Below are 16,506 nucleotides of genomic sequence, written 5' to 3' on the forward strand. Positions count from 1 at the left end.
CTTCTATCACCCTGTAGTGCTCCCTGTAGTATTTCCTGTAGGGCAGGTGTCTTGTTCACAAAGTCTGTCATTGTCTGTTTGTCAGAAAATATTTTGAGCTCTCCCTCATATTTGAAGGACAGCTTTCTGGATATAGGATTCTTGGTTGGCGGTTCTCCTCTTTCAGTATCTTAAATATATCACACCACTTCCTTCTTGCCTCCATGGTTTCTGCTGAGAGATCCGCACATAGTCTTATTAAGCTTCCTTTGTATGTAATGGATCGCTTTTCTCTTGCTGCTTTCAGGATTCTCTCTTTGTCTTTGACATTTGATAATCTGATTATTAAGTGTCTTGGCGGAGGCCTATTCATATCTCTTCTGTTTGGAGTACGCTGCGCTTTTTGGATCTGTAATTTTATGTCTTTCATAAGAGATGGGAAATTTTCATTAATTATTTCCTCTATTATTGCTTCTGCCCCCTTTCCCTTCTCTTTTCCTTCTGGGACACCAATGATATGTACATTATTGTACTTTGTTTCATCCTTGAGTTTCCGGAGACGTTGCTCATATTTTTTCATTCTTTTCTCCATCTGCTCCTTTGCGTGTAGGCTTTCAGGTGTTTTGTTCTCCAGTTCCTGAGTGTTTTCTTCTGCCTCTTGAGATCTGCTGTTGTATGTTTCCATTGTGTCTTTCATCTCTTGTGTTGTGCCTTTCATTTCCACAGATTCTACTAGTTGTTTTTTTGGACTTTTGATTTCTGCCGTATATATGCCCAGTGTTTCCTTTACAGCCTCTATCTCTCTTGCAATATCTTCTCTAAACTTTTTGAATTGATTTAGCATTAGTTGTTTAAATTCCTGTATCTCAGTTGAAGTGTACGTTTGTTCCTTTGACTGGGCCATAACTTTGTTTTTCTTAGCGTAGGATGTAATTTTCTGTTGTCTAGGCATGGTTTCCTTGGTTATCCAAATCAGGTTTTCCCAGACCAGAACAGGCTCAGGTCCCAGAGGGAAGAAATATTCAGTATCTGGTTTCCCTGCGGGTGTGTCTTAGAAAATTGCTCCACCCTTTGATGCCTCAGGTCACTGTGCTTTTCTGCCCAGCAGGTGATGCCTGTTAGCCTATAATTCTTGACTGGTGTGAGGAGGTATGGCCGTGTTCCCACAGGCTCTGGGGTCTGCTTCTGAATGGAAAGGGCCCCACCCCTTTCCTCCCAGAGACGACAGACCCCCCAGGTGGAGATCATCAGCATTTCAATGGTCTTGCTCTCTGCTTGTGCTATCTCCACCCTTCCCCGAGTTACAGCCCTGGAAACTGAAAATTACTGGGGCTTTCTCCACTGAGCCAAAAAAGAAACAGATAGTCCCTTTCAGATCCAGTCCAAGGCGACCCTCCGGCTCTCCAAGGTCAGTTATCACCCAAAGCCTCTGTCTGTTTTTTGGGGCTGCGTACCTGTAGTGAGCAGTTCACACTCGCTACTTAAAACCCCAGTTGGAGCTCAGCTGAGCTATATTCCCTTGCTGGGAGAGAGCTTCTCTCTGGCACCACGAGGCTTTGCAGCTCAGGCTATGGGGGAGGGGGTCTCACGACTTGGATCTGCAGGTTTTACTTACAGATTTTATGCTGTGTTCTCGAGCATTCCTCCCAGTTCAGGTTGGTATATGATGAGTGGATGGTCTCGTTTGTCCCCCCGCAGTTATTCTGGATTATTTACTAGTTGTTTCTGGTTTTTTGTAGTTGTTCCAGGGGGACTACTTAGCTTCTACTCCTCTCTATGCCGCCATCTTGCCCCCTTATGTCTTCTTTAATCAGGACACCTTCACCTTTATTTATTATTTTTTTTAAAGTCCTTAAGGTATGTATGTCTTAGGAATTTAACAAGTCTTTAAAGGTGCTGATATTTTTATTAGGCTTTAATTAATGCTCCAGTTACAAAGTTGTGCAGGTTTTGAATGGTCTGTTTCCTAATCCTAGCTTTCCCACAAAATGTGTTACTCTTAGTGCAGAAGGCATACAACATGTTATAACAGAAATGCCTGTACTTGACTAACAAAATCTGCTACAAATTTTTCCTGTCCTCTCATTCTTCATAATTCTTTATGGTTAAAACTGAAATATTTAATTTAACCTAGGATCCCAGAATTATTTTCCTATGGTCTTTTTTTGTTTGTTTATAATATTTAGTAAATTGAGAAAGAAACATTTTTACTTGATTAGCTTATTTATTTTACAACACTAACAGCACCTACATATTCCAATTTAAAAACCGTAAGTAGTGGCTGACTTGGTTAATCTTTCCCTGTCCTCCCACCGGCGTAAATAAACCTTCTTTTCCTAATCAGCCTGGGTTGGTGTGACTTCTATTGGCTGTGCGGAGTGACAAACCCAGATTTGGGAAGTGCCCCTTCTACGGTTTTTGGCTCCCTAAGTGGGGTACAATGTCTGAACAATGTACTGCTCGGTGGATTCCTGGACCCCTGAGTTGCAGGGAATAAAGCCCTGGAATTCACCACACCAGAGTCAAGCTGCAACTGTTCCATGATAGAGAAATATCTCCTATTAGACGAAAAGCCATGGTGACAGTAAATCCTCCTGATAATCCAAAACATCATTGCACTTGTGAACTTCTGGATGGCCTAAAATATTTGTTTAAAATAATCTTTCTAGTCAAATTAGTTATGATGTTCTTTGTTATCTACTTTCTCCATAACCTTAATGTACCTTTTAGTAGCAACTTGCCAAAGTAATCTCTCCTTGCAAAGGTTCTATTCATATTCTATAAACAAACCATCACTTTATTAGCTAATAATTGGTACAAAACTAACAGGAATCTGAGACCTAAAATATATTCAGTCACCCCTAATGGAACCTAATAGATCTAATAATCATGTAGCTGCAACATGTGACCTATCTATGAGGGTTAAAAATTTAATTGCCAATGTTATATGCATCAAATAATAGCTATCATGTATAATTCTAGTAAATGCAAAAACAGCTTTAATGTGCAAAGCAGTATTACAAAATAAAATGACCTTAAATATCCTCACCACCTCCCAAGGAGGAACATGTGCTCCAGTCAAAATAGAATGCTGTTACTACATTCTGATGAATCTAGTAACCTCTCTTCTCTCCTAGAACACCTAAATGATCAAGTTACACCAATCGATAATTCTAATTTTTCTGATCTATTCAGTTGGCTACCTTCAGGAATAGGGTCATGGTTACAGACTCTTCTTCAAACTGTGCTTGTCATCTTCCTGATTACAGTATCTATTCTTGTTCCAGTTATATGCCTTTTGTCTCTACGTACCCCAATTAAAACTCAAACATGTACGAAACCTGTTTTGTCTTCCAGAACTCTGGCTAAGAATGATCCATTCTCTCCTGAAGGAAATTGACAATATCTGTAAGTTATGAGTCAGAAATTTCACCAGATGACCTCTTAATTATTTTGCCCCAATTTTCAGTAGGAAGTAGCCAGACCAAACGACGGCCCAATTCCAAAGACTGGAAATGAATATTGTTTCAAGAGGGAAATTGTAACAGTGATGTAAAATCTTAAAACTGTAAGCAAGCAGGAAATTATAAAGTAGCCTTAAAATGTAACATTCAGTTTAAAAATTGATTCTGGTGATGAATGCACAACTGTATGATGGTGCTGTGAATAACTGATTGTACACTGTGGATGACTGTAGGGTATGTGAATATATCTCAATTAAACTGTATAAAAAAAGTAAATGAACAATGGGAGGAGGAGGGGAATGGGATGTTTTGGATGTTCTTTTTTATTTTAATTTTAATTTTATTTTTTGGAGTAATGAAAATGTTCAAAGTTTGATTGTGGTGATGAATGCACAACTATATGACAATACTGTGAAACACTGACCGCATACTTTGAATAATTGTATGTTATGTGATTATATCTCAATAAAATTGCAGAAAAAATGTAACCTTCAAAGCTGGAAGTAGGCTATAATGGAAGCTCTTATTGTCACAAAGGAGCAATATGTAAATGTATGAATCAGTATGTAAATGTAAAATCTGCACCCAGATTTGAATAAGCATTCATCTATGGTCCCCAGACCTCCCAGATAATGAATAAAGCCTCTTCATCTATCTCCCTGGACATCCAGAGGTTCCTGTCCCAGGGGTCACCTAGTTACTGAAGGAAATAGGAAATAACTAAATTACTAAAATTCTCCAAGACCTCTGTTGCATGTTAACTAAAATGATTAACTCTCTTTGTCTCTGATGGGTATAAAAATCAGTTGAAGAAAACATGTCGGGGAGGCTGATTTGGCCCACTGGCATAAACAAACCCTCTTTTCCTTCTCAGAACAAAAATGAAAACAAAAACAAAAACACACACACAAACAAAAAACAAACAAAAAACAACAATAACAAAAAACCAATAGGTAATGTGATAAGAGTCCTGATTAGAACAACACTGCTATATTTCCCTGCATCTCATTTCATTCTTTCCAATTACTTACTGGGCACTACTTTTATGCCAGATACTATGCAAGGTGCTTAGGGAAATCAGTTCCTGTTCTCAAAGAGCTCAAGTCTATTACTGGATTTGAAGGTCCACTCCATATTTAAAATCTGTAATGCAACCTTTCATGCATCTTATAAGGACCAACATCCAGTTTCTTCAACATATCCTAGTCCATTAAGTTGACACAGCATTAGCCTTCAAATTAACCTTTAATCTACTATCAAGTAAGAATGTGGCTGAATAGATGTTGATCTGATCCTGTGATATTTGGGGGATTATCGTGAATAAATGAAAATGTAAGTGATATTAAGTAGGCAACTGTGCTAATGTACTTGCCCTCAGGGAACCTACAGTCTAGCAAGTATACGATGCACTATGCAGGAGAGAAAGCACAGTGTTAACAGGAGCACATGCTAAGCTAGGGGGGCTGAACTAGACTGAGAAGTTGAGAGAGTCCTTCCTGAGGGAAGTGTAAATTAAGATCTGAAAGATGAGTGGAAACTTTCTAGGAAGATGTGCAGAAGCTCTGAGCTGCTGTAGGAACCAATTGTAAGGAGAAGCTATTGAAAAAAATCCAAATATATGTTGGTAGGGGAAGGGAGAGAGGGCAGGAATGACAGAGATTAAGGCATACAGAGATGGATGAGAATTTTCAAAGACCTGGGTGCAGTATGGAAAATAAAACTGGAAATGGAAGGCAAGTAATGGTGATGCTGATGTACTTAAAGAAAGTACTACTCTGGCTACTTTTTTTTTTTTTGTTCCCCAAAACAGTCTGCTGTATTACTCATAGTATTAAAAAACAATTAGGTAAATCCACCTGGTAGAAATTATACAGCCATTAAGGAAATCATAAAGACTATATAGCAACATTAAATATTTTAAGTATAAGAGAAAGGTTACAAACTATTTTCAAAAGATTTTAGCTACCTAAAATAAAACACAGACACCTACAAATAAAGCCTGGAAGAGAATACACAAAAGTGGTAATAGGTGAGTTACAATGGGTGAAATGAAGGGTGACTGTCCTCTATACTCTAAATTTCCTCATATTGCTACATTATTTTAATAACTAATAAGTACTTTAGTTTTACTTATTCCCCAAATTAGAAAAGCTAAGTTTTAGGCCAATGTTTAATTGAAAAGTGTAAGAAAGAGGGAAAATTACTTTCTCTATTAGTCTTAAAGAATATACTCAAATTCCTATTTTTGGCTAAAAAAAAAAGCAAAAATTAATCATGCATTCCATGAGTCCCTTTAAAAAAAACCCAACCAAACAGAAAAGGTGCAAGCATCTGGCAAAATAACATATCTAAAATGTCTCTATATTAACGTAAGCTAAAACATCATCCTAATGTCAAACCTGGTTACTAATGTATTTATACCTGTACAAACAAACATGGAATATGGTCAGAGAGGACAGATGTAGTGTCCAACTCCTCAATTCAATACCCCCATTATAAAATATCAAAACTCCCTAAGCTTGAACAGAATAAACATCATTTACTTAACTACATAGTTTAGACAGAAACTCTACCCCATGACATCATTAACATTTTCTCAGTCTTAACTTTTTAAAGAATTTTATTTGTTATTGTGGTAACATGTAAAATTTTCAGAGCCTTAAATTCTGAGTAAACTAACATTGATAAATTAGACTCTAGTATCAGCCTTAAAGAAGAGAAAACAAAAGAATATCAAAAGGTAGGAGTAACAAATGAAATGGCTAAATTATTCAAGAAATGCTTGCATTGCAAAGTTAGTTAGGAAAAGTAAGGCCAAGTAAATTCAAATAGAAATCTTGAGTAAGATTTATGATGTGGTCTTAAAGTTAAAACTCCTCAGCCAAGTATCAGCTCCAAGATCTGATCCTAACCTACTAATCTGAATTTAAGTTTCAACAAAAACTCACTATTCTAAGTTTCCAGACCAAGGTTTTTGTCCTCTATTGTAGTCCCTCCCCACAGGGGATTTGGAGAGGGAGCAAAGTTTAAAAAAACTTTCAATTAATCCTCCAGCTTTTTGCTCCACCTTCACCCTCAATTACCTCAGTTTTCTAGTACCCAATTGTACCTGGTAGTGACAAGGCCTGAGCCTTTTAGGAGTTTGAGGAGGTGTAAATCAGGTTACTTCCTGGTATTCCAAACTGCCTGCTTAGGCTGCAGCTTTCTCAATTCTGCTAAGACGTCATTTAAATTCATCCATTTGTTTTACAGCTTCCAAAGTTTTATTGCTGCTGTCTCCCTTCCAAATCTACTTTGTCCTTTAAGGGTTTATAACTTAAAAAAGAAAAATCCTTCTTGTAGTTTTAGAATTTATCAACAGGTCAGGAAAATCAAGATATGTCCAATCTGCTATCTTTACCTAGCAGTCTAAATTTAATGTTGACTCTTTAAGCTGTTTTCAGTTGGGCACACTTCCTTAAAAGTTGATTTTATACTTTAATCTCCCAAACTACAAAACCAAGAGAGAAAAATATGAAAAATATAAGAGAGAACAAAGTTAGAGGATAAATGCACCCAATAAAATTGCAGCAAAAAAAGTGGGGAGGGGTGGGGGGGGTTAAGGAAGGGGAAGAACAGAAAACAAGGTAGAACCTGATTTTAAAGAGACAATACTAGCGAAATTTATTACGTTAAAGACTTGAGTCTTTAGACTCACAAGGTCCACAGAAAACCATTCAGAAATAAAAAGGCAAAAACCCAACAAACACTAGTGCAGTAACATTTCTGAACTCCAGGGAAAAAAGAATCCCAAAAGTTTCTAGAGAATAAAGTGACTGAGAATCAGACTGGCATGAGCAACAACAGAATGTTATTAGACAATGAAACAATGATGCCAAAATTCTACAGAAAGAAAAGATTCTGAATTTGGAATGCTATAAGTGAGTCAATCAAGCAAACAAGAACATATATTCGCTATGAAAATTTATTTTCATACACTTTTTTTTTTTTAATTACAAAGATGTACTCAAGTAAGATGGGGGAAAAAAGGGAATCAAGTGGAAATAAGCAACAGAAACCTCTGAGTGTCTCTGAATAGACTGTTGAGAGAAACGGACCAGAATGGAGTAGCAGAGGTGGTAAAAGGTCAAATTCTAGATATATTTTGAGATTAGAGCCAACAGGATCAGATCACATATGGTGTGTGACAGAAAGAGGAATCAAAGATGACTCCAAGGTTGAAGGAACTGGTTTGGGACATGTTGAATTTGAGATGCCTAGTAGACATCCATGTGGAGATGGTAAGGAGGCAGTTGGGTATTTACAAACCACAAGTTCAGCAGAGAGGTCCACGCTGGAGAAGGAGCCAGTAATGTATAGACAGCATTTAAAGCCCTGAACTGGATGAGATCAAGAGAGGAGTGCAGATGATTAAATAAATAAAATAAAAATTTTAAATGACAGAGAGGGGAAAAAAAGAGGACTGAGTCCTGGAACTCTCCAATATTAGGAGGTTTAGGAGTTGAGGAACCAGCAAAGGAGAATGAGAAGAAGCCAGTAAGGTATGAGGAAAAAAACAAGTTAAGGTCAAGTGAAGAAAGTGCTTCAAGAGAACAGCCCAATTGTGCCATATATTGCTGATTAGTCAAGTAGGATGAGGATAAGAACTGACCACTGGATGTAACAACAGGGAAGTCTGATAACCTTGATAAATCAGAACAATTCCTTATCTGTAGAATAAAAACATAAATAAAGTGGGTTCAAAAAAGAATGGACACAAGTGGTGTAGCTCTCTCAAGCAGTTTTGCTATAAAGGGAAGCACTGAAATGCGGCAGTAAATAGAAGAGGAAATAAATGCTGTTAACAGTAGCAAACAGACAAAGGTACCCAGTGTTCTTTTTTACTTCAATTGCTCTTTTTTACTTTCATTATTATTCTTGTTATTTTTGTGTGTGTGCTAATGAAGGTGTCAGGGATTGATTTAGGTGATGAATGTACAACTACGTAATGGTACTATGAACAATCGAATGTACGATTTGTTTTGTATGACTGCATGGTATGTGAATATATCTCAATAAAATGAAGATAAAAAAACAGTAGCAGACTTTTTAGTGTTTTTTTTTCTTTAAAAATAGAAGAAATAACAGCATATTTGTAAGTAGACAGGAAAGATCCAGTAGAGAAAGAAAATCTGAATATGCAGAATGTGAAATAGAGAACTACTAGAACAATGTTTTTGATTCAAGAAAGGATAAAATCTACTGTACGTGTGGAAGGGTGGTGTTAGATAGCAGTAACAACAGTTTATGTTAACTAGAGAGAAGGTAGAGGGTTGGGGCACAGATGTAGGTAAGTGGGCACATATGATATGAGTTTATCCATGGTCTCTTCTGTTTGTTATTCTTTTCTCAGTTAAACAGGATCAAGATTAACAGGCTGAAGGTAAGGGTGGTGGTGGAAGCCTAAAAAAAGAAAAGAAAAGGGATGGAAAAGCCATCTAGAAAAGTGGACTGAATGGACTATGGAAACACACCATGACTGCTAGGAAGTGGCCATGACCGTTGTTGTTGTTAGTGACCATAAATTTAGAGTGAAGCTGGTCAGCATAACTGTGTTGGATATAATCAGGGTTTTATTTCTCCAAGTTTGTGGAAGAAAACAAGAGAGGGGGAGGGTAGTTGAGAGTATATGCAAAGTGCTGATTTTAACAAATGCTCATGGAATCTAAGCACTATAAGGAGGGAAGTAAAGTTATGAGGGCAATGAGGGATGGTAAAAAGTGGTAGGATCAATAGGCTGTAGAGTACAGTGGGTTAGAATGACTGAATGAGTTGGGGTACTAAAGAGACTCAGCACGCAGACAGAGGTGACTGGAAATAGCAATGGGATAGCTACCCTCTATTAAGTATGTATGCAATTTTGATATCACCTCGTTTAATTCCCAGAGTGGCCCTGAAAGATGGGTATTATTACCCCCATTTCAAAGATGAGGAAGCAAAAGCTTAGGTTAAATAACGTGTCCAAGGTCAAATAGATGATAAGTATTCCAAACTTGCTTTTTGGGTCCCATTTTCTTCCAGAAAAACAAAACAAAGCAAAACAAAACAAATGCCACAAAGTCCAAATGAGACCCTTGTAAAAATAATATAGTAATTCCCAGACTAACTCACACTTTATCCATTTAGAGATTTATTACAATAGAATCCAGTGTTTAAAAAGGCTAAAATATTCCTTTAAAGCATCATGAGAAAAAATAAAGGCAAATTATTTCTGTAGAGGGCATCCTTTACTGTGGAGTAATTAAAATCAAGTTAAATCATCTGCAGTTACTGCTATTATTATTTTGGCACTGTGTTAAAATACAGAACTCTTGCTATGTGTTATGTATATATAAGATTTTTTTTACCCTTCCTATTTCCTTCTTACTATTTTTTTCTTTGTGGTTTAATGGTGTTTTCTCAACTTCTGGTTCAGAAAGTCATGGTTTATCTTACCACACTGGAAAATAAGCAGTTTTTGGCACTTGACTTTAAACTCCCAGAATTACTGAGCATTTCTGTGGCTTACACAGCAACAACAAACTGTTTCCAAGGCTCTAAGTTCTGGCAACCTCACTAAATAGGACAACCAAAAGAAACTGTGGCTTGAAGTTTCACTAAGTCTTTGAAGTTCTAGGCAGTGATTTTATGAATTGCTAGATCCAGATCCTCAAATCATGCAATAAATCAATAAAGCCTCACAGGAATTTCATCCATCATACAAAGCTCTTCTACCCTCTCCACTGGGGCCATAGTTTATAATTATGTGGCTAATTAACAATCAAGAAGTGGGTGAAATATGCCATTAATGGGCAAGACTCAGCAGCTGAGTAAAGAAATTATTTATTAACAATTTATCTGTTTTTATACTCTTCTACCAATTATAAGGACAAATAAATTTTTTTTAATTTATGTGGTAAAAAAATAAAACAAAATTTGCCATTTAGCCATGTTTAACTCAGTGATATGAGTTACATTCACAATGTTGTGCAACCCAACATCCATGAGGACAAATCACTTCAAAAGCAGCTGACTTACATTATCATTTTCTTCACAAAGTCCCCTTTTCCAATGCAGTGGCAACCTGGTTTCCATTTGAGTGATGTATTATCTAGCTACAGCTAATCTAAATACACATTAGGTAAGAATTTCCCTCATTTAAGTTCTTTTTATTTAAAATGTTAAAATCTACATACATAATGCTTATAGGAAATGTGTACTTCTTCCCAGTTTTGATATTCCCATAACTGGAAACATTCAATAACTATAATCACCTTTGCATTTATTTACATATTTAGTGAGGGCTTGCTATGTTCCAGGTACTGTTCTAGGCACTGAAGACAGAGCAATGAATAAGACAACAATCCTGCTTTTGCGCAGCTTCCATTCTGTGGGGGAATCTCTTGGAATTCAGGATCCAGTATGTCCTTTGCCATCACATACAGACACAGGTGCAAAAACAAGTGTGGATATAATTGGAACAATTCTACAAACTATTCATGAGTGCCACCACTATTATTACCTCAAATATCCTTAACTGATTCTTCCCTTAAATGTTAAATAAAAATCATGGTTGAGCTTCAGTCCAAGTAAAAATTTATCTCCCCCCCGCCCCCAAAAAAGTCACTTTTGTTAAAGGAATTCATCTTCTTCTGTCCGTAGTCAATGAAATTATCCAAAATCTCTTACTGTTGGGGGTGGGGGGAGGGGAGGGGAAGGCAAAGCAACTTCTTCAGTATTTTAATTTTAAAGAGAAATACAATTGTGAGATTGTGAACATGGCAAGCATTATTTGGAGATATCCCCAAGAGACTCCTATAAGATTAATAAGCAAAAATGCTAAATCATTTCCAGTTACTCATTCATTAAATGTCAGTTCACCCTAGGAGCTCAGACTGTCCGGGGAAGGGGGAGGGAAGGCGAAGACAGACAGTAAACATATACAAATGAGCGAAGAAGATTAACTGTAGGTCATGATCAGTGCTTGGAAGAAAATAAACTGAGAGCTGTGAAAAAGACTTCAACCCAGATTAGTTACAAGCATACTTAACAGGTTGACATTAAAGCCTTTCTAGGTTGTCTTTACAACATCTGGAATATTTACTTAAAAGGGTCTCAACATCAAAGTTCATCAAACTTACCTCAATTTCAAGAACTAGAGCTAGTTTGTAAAATCTCTAACAGAAAATAAGGGGTATTAGAGATTTATTACAATAAAATCCAGTGTTTAGCAATACCTCTGGGTCTGGGTTTTTGGTTACATATAGAGTGACCATATTCAAATTGGAACATTTTCAAGAGAAAAAAGGGGTGCCAGAAAAAGAAGCACAAGCAAGAACTTTCCACCAGGGCAAACGAGGCCTTATGGTCACCCTAATCACGTAACACATCAAACATAAAAAGCCAAAGTTTCAAGAGTAGTTGAAAGCTCCAGATAGATTTAAATTATAAGTAATATCCATGAAAAGAACCTAAATTATAATCTGGATCATACAAACCAAGTGAATCCCTCACTAAATTTAAAGGCCTCACATCGTAAACAAAGTCAATTTCAGATTCATTATAGACTTTAATGTGAAAAGGCAAAAAGCAAAACAGAAAAGCTTTGAAAAGACAATGAAGAATCTAATCTCCACAACCCTGGGGTAGAGAAAAATTCCTTAAAAAAAAAGGAGAGAGAGAGAGAGAGACACTAGCTATAATATATATTTATATATTAAGAACGTCTGTTCATTCAAAGAAACCAATAAATGGGAAGAGATATTTTCAATAGATACATCCAACAAAGGATTCATACTCAGAGTAGAGAACTCGACAAAAAACTCCATTTCAAAGAAAAATGGGTAAAGGATTTCAAAGGCACTTCATGAAACCTGGAATCCAAATCAACCTCACTGGTAATCAGGGAAATGGAAATTAAAACCACAGTGATTAAGATCACTGAATACTCACCAAATTGGCTAGAATTAAAATATCTGATATCTAGTATTTTTGGTAAGGATATAGAACAAAGATGAAGATTCCCCTTGATCCTGCAATTCAATTCCTAAGTATATATTCTCAAGAAAACTACATAAAACATGCATACATGCATCAGCACACAACCAAAAATGTTCATAAAGGCACCGTTCATAATAGCCAAAAACTAGAAACAATCTAAATGTCAATTATAGGATATCTAAAACAACTGCAGAATGGGTACACTGTGTTATATTCATATCCTGAATATACTGAAATACTATAAACAAAAGCCCAAAACAAAATATATACAAGATCCCATTTACATAAAGTTAAAAAAAAAGGAAACTAAACTATAGGGATGTAAACTTAACTGGTAAAATTATAAATGACAGAATAGAATTTATCTCTAGCTTAAGAGGGTGGGAGTTGTGATGGGATGGCACAGGTAGGGAGCTTCTAGGATGCTGGCAAAGTCTATTTTGCCCTAGGTGGTGGTTATAAGGGTCTTTGTTAAAAATATTTCATTAAGCTGTGGTATTTTTCACAATAAAAATGGGGGAGGGGCTCTTTCCAGAGAAATGAGAAAAAAAAAGGTATTCTGAAGAAATTCCAAGAACGTTACTGGGAGAGATTAACTCCTAATCCAGAGTATAAAAAGAATAAAAAGGATCTCTAAAACCAAATACATTATTGTATTCTAAATTCAAGGAATAAATTTTAGTTCTTAACCTTTTACACTCCCATTCTTTTTTCATCCAAATTTTGAAAAAGGTGGAATTTTCAGGTATCAAATTACTCAAGAAGTCATATAAATTACACAGAAAACACTCACTTTAGCTTTTGAAATTTGAAATAAGTAAAATGCCCTGGATTGACAGGACAGTTATTAAGTATTTTTAAATTAGATAATGCTATGTAGAATAATCCATCAAGATTTAATAACTGGTTTTTGCAAACATGATTAAATTCCCCAAACCTCTGCTGCACATTAAATAATACGTATTGCTTAAGAAAAAGCACATATTGATACATAAATATCAAAGCCAAAAGTACAGACATAATTTATTTTCCACTGCTTTATGCATATAACATATTTATCAAGTCTTAATACAAGGAACAAATTGTGTTTGGCACATTAATTTAATTACTAGACGCTAATAAAATGCTTGTTGACTCCAGGGCTGCTGAAAAAAAATGAGTTATTAAAATATAAACATTTTTAGATTCTTATGTAAAAGGATATATTCGTAATTTTTTAAAAAGCCAATTTAGACATCTTAAAAATGTATGGATTTTTTCTTTGAGAGGGTAAAGGTAGCACAGCCAATTCACTGATAAGTCACTAAGGTCACAAAATATCTGTAAATTTAGATTAGGTAAAGCAATGGTTTTCAAAAAATTAAATCACTTTAATGGGAAATACTGTTTTCAAACTCTATGTGGCTTTCACCAAGAACCTTAAGGAGCCTTTTTCAAATTTCTTAAAGCCATAAAAATAAAAACCACAACACTACCCAAATAGCCATCTGTTGAAAACAAAACAACAAAACTTAAGATAAAATAATTTAAAAACAAAGTCAAGCAACAATTTATTGAATTATTTCAAAAAGCATCACTGAGCAAGTCTCTACTCTTTAATCATCACTAAAACCCATCATGTACCCTGAAATACAGTGGAGTCCTGGAGAAGATAATGAGACAATGTTTTAACAAGGCAAATAGGGAAGTTTCCGGGTACTCCGTGGTTTCTTCGACTACTCTTTTTTAAAAAGTAGACTTCGTAATTAAAGTGTACAATCCAAAGATAAAAACAAAAACAAAAACAAAATAAAGTGTACAATCCAATGATCTTTAGTAAATTTACAGGGTTGTGCAACCATCACCAGAATACAACTGTAGACCATCTCATACTACTCTTGCATATCCGGGTGGAATTTATACTGTAGAAAGGAAGGGGCTCCAAAAAACAGTGATCATGAAAGAAAACACCAAGGTCACCAAGACTGACCATATCACAAGGGTGTAACCGCTAAATTAAAACCTCCTTTGTAATGGTGTACGGTTCCATAAAATAAAAATTCCCTCCCCAGGTTTAAGATTTGTCCCAACACCAGTGCTATTAAAAGGATTTAAGGATTTAACAGAGCATCCAAAACACAGTCATTAAATACTTGTTTGTATGAAATGACTCTCATCAGTTAAAGAGTAAACATTTTTTTTTAATGGTTTTAGAAATTCTTCCTATCTATGGACTTTAATTGCTCTGACCCTCCATGCTATCCAGTCCAAAACTTTACCAGATGTGCTGGGGAAATTACCTGCTATCCTGCTTGCCCCTCCTAAGAAGCCCCACTGGTGTGAGATTTCCTTTAAGATCAGGAGCTAAAGAGATTTATTTTCTTCCTAATTTCCTGGAAGAGCAAAGGCCCATGGGTGAAAGGAAACAAAACCTAGACAGACCATGGCGATGCTAAATACTATGGTTTTTCTCCTCACACCCAGAACTCCCTTCCCCAGCGAGTCTCCATAGGGTCAGCGCCCACCGACCTCTCGGATCTGCTTTTTGAACAAGGGTCCTCAATCAAGCTTGACCCCCAGCGCCTCGCTTCGCCTCCCCTCGCCTCCGCCCCCCAACCTGGGTTTCCAGAAGCAAGGAGGGTCGTTGGGCAGCAGTTTTTAATGTGCACGCAAAAGACATGGTTGCACAACAGGCTTTGAGAAGGATTCCGGTTTAACAAGTAAATACATTTGAGATAACTGGGATGAACTGCTCGATGGTACGAATGGCATTATGAGACCATCTGTGTCGCAAAGCAAACCCAAAGTTTTGGCACACTACTACAGTTCACCTGAGGAATATCGCAACGAACTGAAATTAAGAATGTGAACAAAAATGGGTCCTAAGGACTCAATAAATCGGAACTAAACCCAAGCTAGGCGGAAAAATTCTTTGAATGCCCAGGCTTTGTTTTGCGGTAAGACGACAGAACCACCGAATTTCGGAGTTGGAAGACACGCATCGCGGTGTTCTGCGGCCCGTTCTCGCACTTCAGGGACGCCCTGCCCGCCCAGCATCGGCCCTGGAGTTGCCTGAATTTAAGGCGCGGACCTGCCGAGTAGTCGCGGAGAAGTACCGAGGAGGCCGCAACCCGCCCGCGACGCCCCAACCCGGAGGGAGGGAAGGAAGCGGCCTCCGGGAGGGCGACGGGGAGAAGGAGGAGGGAGTGAAGGGGCCGCGAGCCGAGGGCGGGGCGCGGCCCAGAGCGGGCTCCTGGTTCGGTCTCCCATCCCGAGGCCCACCCCGGCGCACCTTTGGCGAGAGCTACGGTGGAGTTCTCGGTGTCGATGGTGTAGAGGATGCCCTCGTAGCGGATCTCCGCCTTGGAGATGAGGCTGATCTTGCTGCCGATGTAAGGGGTGCCCCCGCTCATGGCGCCGCCGCCGCCGCCGCCGCTCGGGACTGCTCGCAGAGAGGCAGATCCCACGCCGCCGTCCCCACTCCGCACGCTCGCTCTTCTGCAGCCCGCTCGCTCCGTAAGCGCTTACAGCAGCCGCCTCAGACCCAACATGGCGGCAGCGCCGGCTCCGCTACCCTCCCCCAGCCTCCCGCCCTCAAGCCGCGGCGCGGCGGCGGCGGCAGCGGCGGCGGCGGCGCAGAGCATGCTGGGCCGACGAGGCTGCTCTCTCGCGAGATTCGGTCGTCGGGGGTGCTCCAGGGGTCTAGGCGTCCTCCGTAGTCACGGCAGCGAGCTCTCGTCGTGGTCTTCCCGGTGCTAATGGTACTGTGCTCCCGGCATCGGAGAAGGAGGCTTTGGGGGCCGGGATGAAGTTCCTCCTAGCGCGGAGACATTGCGCGGCTTGTGTAGAGGCTCTCTCGGCCCTTTTACCGACCCCTGCTGCTGCCTGAAACATTAACTGACACGTCGTGCGCTGCCATGAGTTCTGGTGTCTTTGGAAATAGGGTCCTTCTGTCTGGAAAGTTGCCCACCCGTCTCTAAGCTCCTTACCAACTCCCAGTCATCCATTAAAAGCTGGTGCTTTCTTCCAGTGAGGCAACTGGAGAGCTCATGAAGCTCTCATGGTT

The 16,506-nt window shown here is 38.4% G+C and overlaps 1 protein-coding gene across 2 annotated transcripts in view; it reads right to left on the reverse strand.

Moving 5' to 3' along the window:
• The window catches only part of LSM14A (LSM14A mRNA processing body assembly factor), a 57,321-nt gene extending 41,296 nt beyond the window's left edge, over positions 1 to 16,025 (reverse strand). For both annotated transcript variants that reach the window (XM_037819388.1, XM_037819389.1), the window contains exon 1: positions 15,733 to 16,025. In XM_037819388.1, the coding sequence (XP_037675316.1) occupies positions 15,733 to 15,853 (121 nt within the window). In that variant the 5' untranslated portion in view covers positions 15,854 to 16,025. The remainder of the gene's footprint in view (positions 1 to 15,732) is intronic.
• Between the last annotated feature and the right edge of the window lie 481 nt (positions 16,026 to 16,506).

The sequence above is a fragment of the Choloepus didactylus genome, chromosome 27 (assembly GCF_015220235.1).
Source record: "Choloepus didactylus isolate mChoDid1 chromosome 27, mChoDid1.pri, whole genome shotgun sequence".
Classification (NCBI taxonomy): domain Eukaryota; kingdom Metazoa; phylum Chordata; class Mammalia; order Pilosa; family Megalonychidae; genus Choloepus; species Choloepus didactylus.